Below are 2326 nucleotides of genomic sequence, written 5' to 3' on the forward strand. Positions count from 1 at the left end.
GTGTAGGGGTAAGGGAACAGGCTTCAGAAAGGGGGCATGGCCAGGCCCTGGGGAGGGAAGAGAAACGCGGGCAGCGAGTCAGCGAGGAGGGGCTGCGCGGTGGGGAGGAGCCAACCTGGGCTGCTCCCCCCCCCAACCCGCCCCCACCTGGGGACCTGGAGCAAGTGAGCAAAGTCCCGGTTGTCTGGGGGGAGGGGGAGCGGGCTGGAGGTGGAGGAGGGGGGAAGCCACTCGGACTTATTTCTCTAGATCTACATCTTAGCTGTGTCACCTAGCGAGGTCCTCCCCTCCATGTCCCTCAGCTTTCTCATATAAAAAAAGAACAACAGGGAAACAGTAAATAATTCATATACTATGGGGAACTTTGTGGACATTAGTTGAGCTAATGCCTTCAATATGCTACTCAGGTGCCTGGCCAACAGGACTGACAGACATGCTCCCTCAGGGTCAGTTGTTGCACCTGTTAAATGGGGCTATGGTCAGTCCCGTCCCCCCCCCCCGCCCCCCATGGTGGCTGAGTATGAACCAGAGGGCATACATTATTAGGCACAATTATTTCTCATTCTTGGTCCCCTCCGGAACCCTTCCACTCCAACCCTAGAAGTTTCACAAAGCAAAAAAAAAACAAAACAAAAACACACCAAAAAACAAACACGGAAGATCTCAAGCAGAAGAAAACTGGGGAGGGAGAGGGACACAGTGTTTGCTACCAACAGAGGCAAGAAGTTGCCCCGCCTGCTATGCTGGTGTCACAGGGAGAGAAACTGAGGCAGGCCCACAGGAACTCGCCAGCTAGCAAGTGGCAGAAGCAGAGTGTAAAACCCAGGGACCTGCCTGGGCCACTCCTCTGTCCCCCGCCTGGAGGTGCCACTAGTGCTCGAGTGCCCACAGATCACCTGCCCACCTGTGGCCGGTCTGCACGAGGGGCCAGCGGAGGAGAAGGCAGGAACTGAGAAAGGCCAGAAACCAACCCTTTTTTCCTCAGTCCCCTCCTCCCCGCAGGGAGGGAGGCCAGTCCGGCCTGTTGGCTCAGAGCAGGGAGACGAATGTGCTCAGACAAAACACAAGGCCGGGCGTGCAGAAGGCCTCACGGAACCTTTTCACCAGTTCAGAGTGTTTCCCAGCCGCCAAGCCTTCCCTGGCCACACCGTGCCCCAGCACAGCTGTCTGCTCCACACGCAGGCTGCCAGGCTGCCCCTCAACCCCGACATTTCCCACGTGTGCACACACCATTAACCCTTTGGGGGACAGGCTGGCCTGTTTGGGACGAGAGCAGGGAGGAAAGGAAATCACAGACGCTGGAAAAGGCCCTGGAGTCAGGCTGCCTGGGGTAGAGCCTTACTCCACCACCTACCCGCTGTGTGACCTTGGGTAAGTTGCTCAGCCTCTCTGGGCCTCATCTATAAAGTGGAGGGGATAACCGGACCACAGAAGTCAGAATAGACCAAGAACTCAGAAGAGTACCTGGCACAACGTAAGTGCTGTGTATAGTGATTATTACCACCCACCTACCTTCTCTGCTATAAACATCCCTTAACTTTGAAAAAATTTAAGTATTGGGGAGGGGGCAGTGTCAGGTTGTGATGAATCTAGGAGATACACCTTCCACCTAGCAATTATTATCATTTAAAGTTACTAGACCAGAGGGACTGGGGGAGGGGCTGGGGAGGAGGCAGGAGGACGGAGCATAAATACCTGAGAGGCCAGGACGTGCTGCTGGAGGTGGAAGGGCAGGGTGGCCGCAGACGCCCCCGACAGTCCCTGCGCCGCTGCGGCGGAGGCCATGGCCGTGAGAAACTGATAGGCTGCTCCTACATACCCACATCCTGGGCACATACCCTGATGGGGAATCCAACCGGTGACCTACTGGTATATAGGATGATGCTCAACCAACTGTCACACAGGCCAGGACATGTTAAGTACCCGGTTTGGCTCAGTGGATAGAGCGTCGGCCTGCGGACTAAAAGGTCCCAGGCTCGATTCCGGTCAAGGGCATGTACCTGGGTTGCGGGCACTTCCCCATTGGGGGATGTGCAGGAGGCAGCGTGCTCCTCTTTGCTCTCGGCCTCGGCGTCGCTCTCACCCTCGCTGGGACACAGATCTGCCGAAGGAGGGGGACAAGAGCGTGGCGGAAGGGCGTGAGCTCCAATCTGGGCCCTGGAAGCCAGCTCCCCAGGATGAAACCTGGCTCAGCCACTCACTAACAGGGCAACACCCCGCGAGCCCCTTAACCTCTCTAGTGCCTCAGTTTTCTCATCTGCAAAATGGGAGCGGTGATCCTCCCTAACTTCAGTGGAAAGATTCAGTAAGCTAATAATGAAGATAG

At 56.4% G+C, this 2326-nt stretch overlaps 1 protein-coding gene across 1 annotated transcript in view; it reads right to left on the reverse strand.

Moving 5' to 3' along the window:
- The window catches only part of TBX3 (T-box 3), a gene marked incomplete at its 5' end in the record, with an annotated part of 12284 nt that overhangs the window by 1881 nt on the left and 8077 nt on the right, over positions 1–2326 (reverse strand). The window contains 2 exons of the mRNA XM_015567499.1: positions 1696–1839; positions 2046–2101. Coding sequence (XP_015422985.1) covers positions 1696–1839; positions 2046–2101 — 200 coding nt within the window. The remainder of the gene's footprint in view (positions 1–1695; positions 1840–2045; positions 2102–2326) is intronic.

This window comes from Myotis davidii, unplaced genomic scaffold (genome assembly GCF_000327345.1).
Source record: "Myotis davidii unplaced genomic scaffold, ASM32734v1 scaffold1330, whole genome shotgun sequence".
Lineage (NCBI taxonomy): Eukaryota > Metazoa > Chordata > Mammalia > Chiroptera > Vespertilionidae > Myotis > Myotis davidii.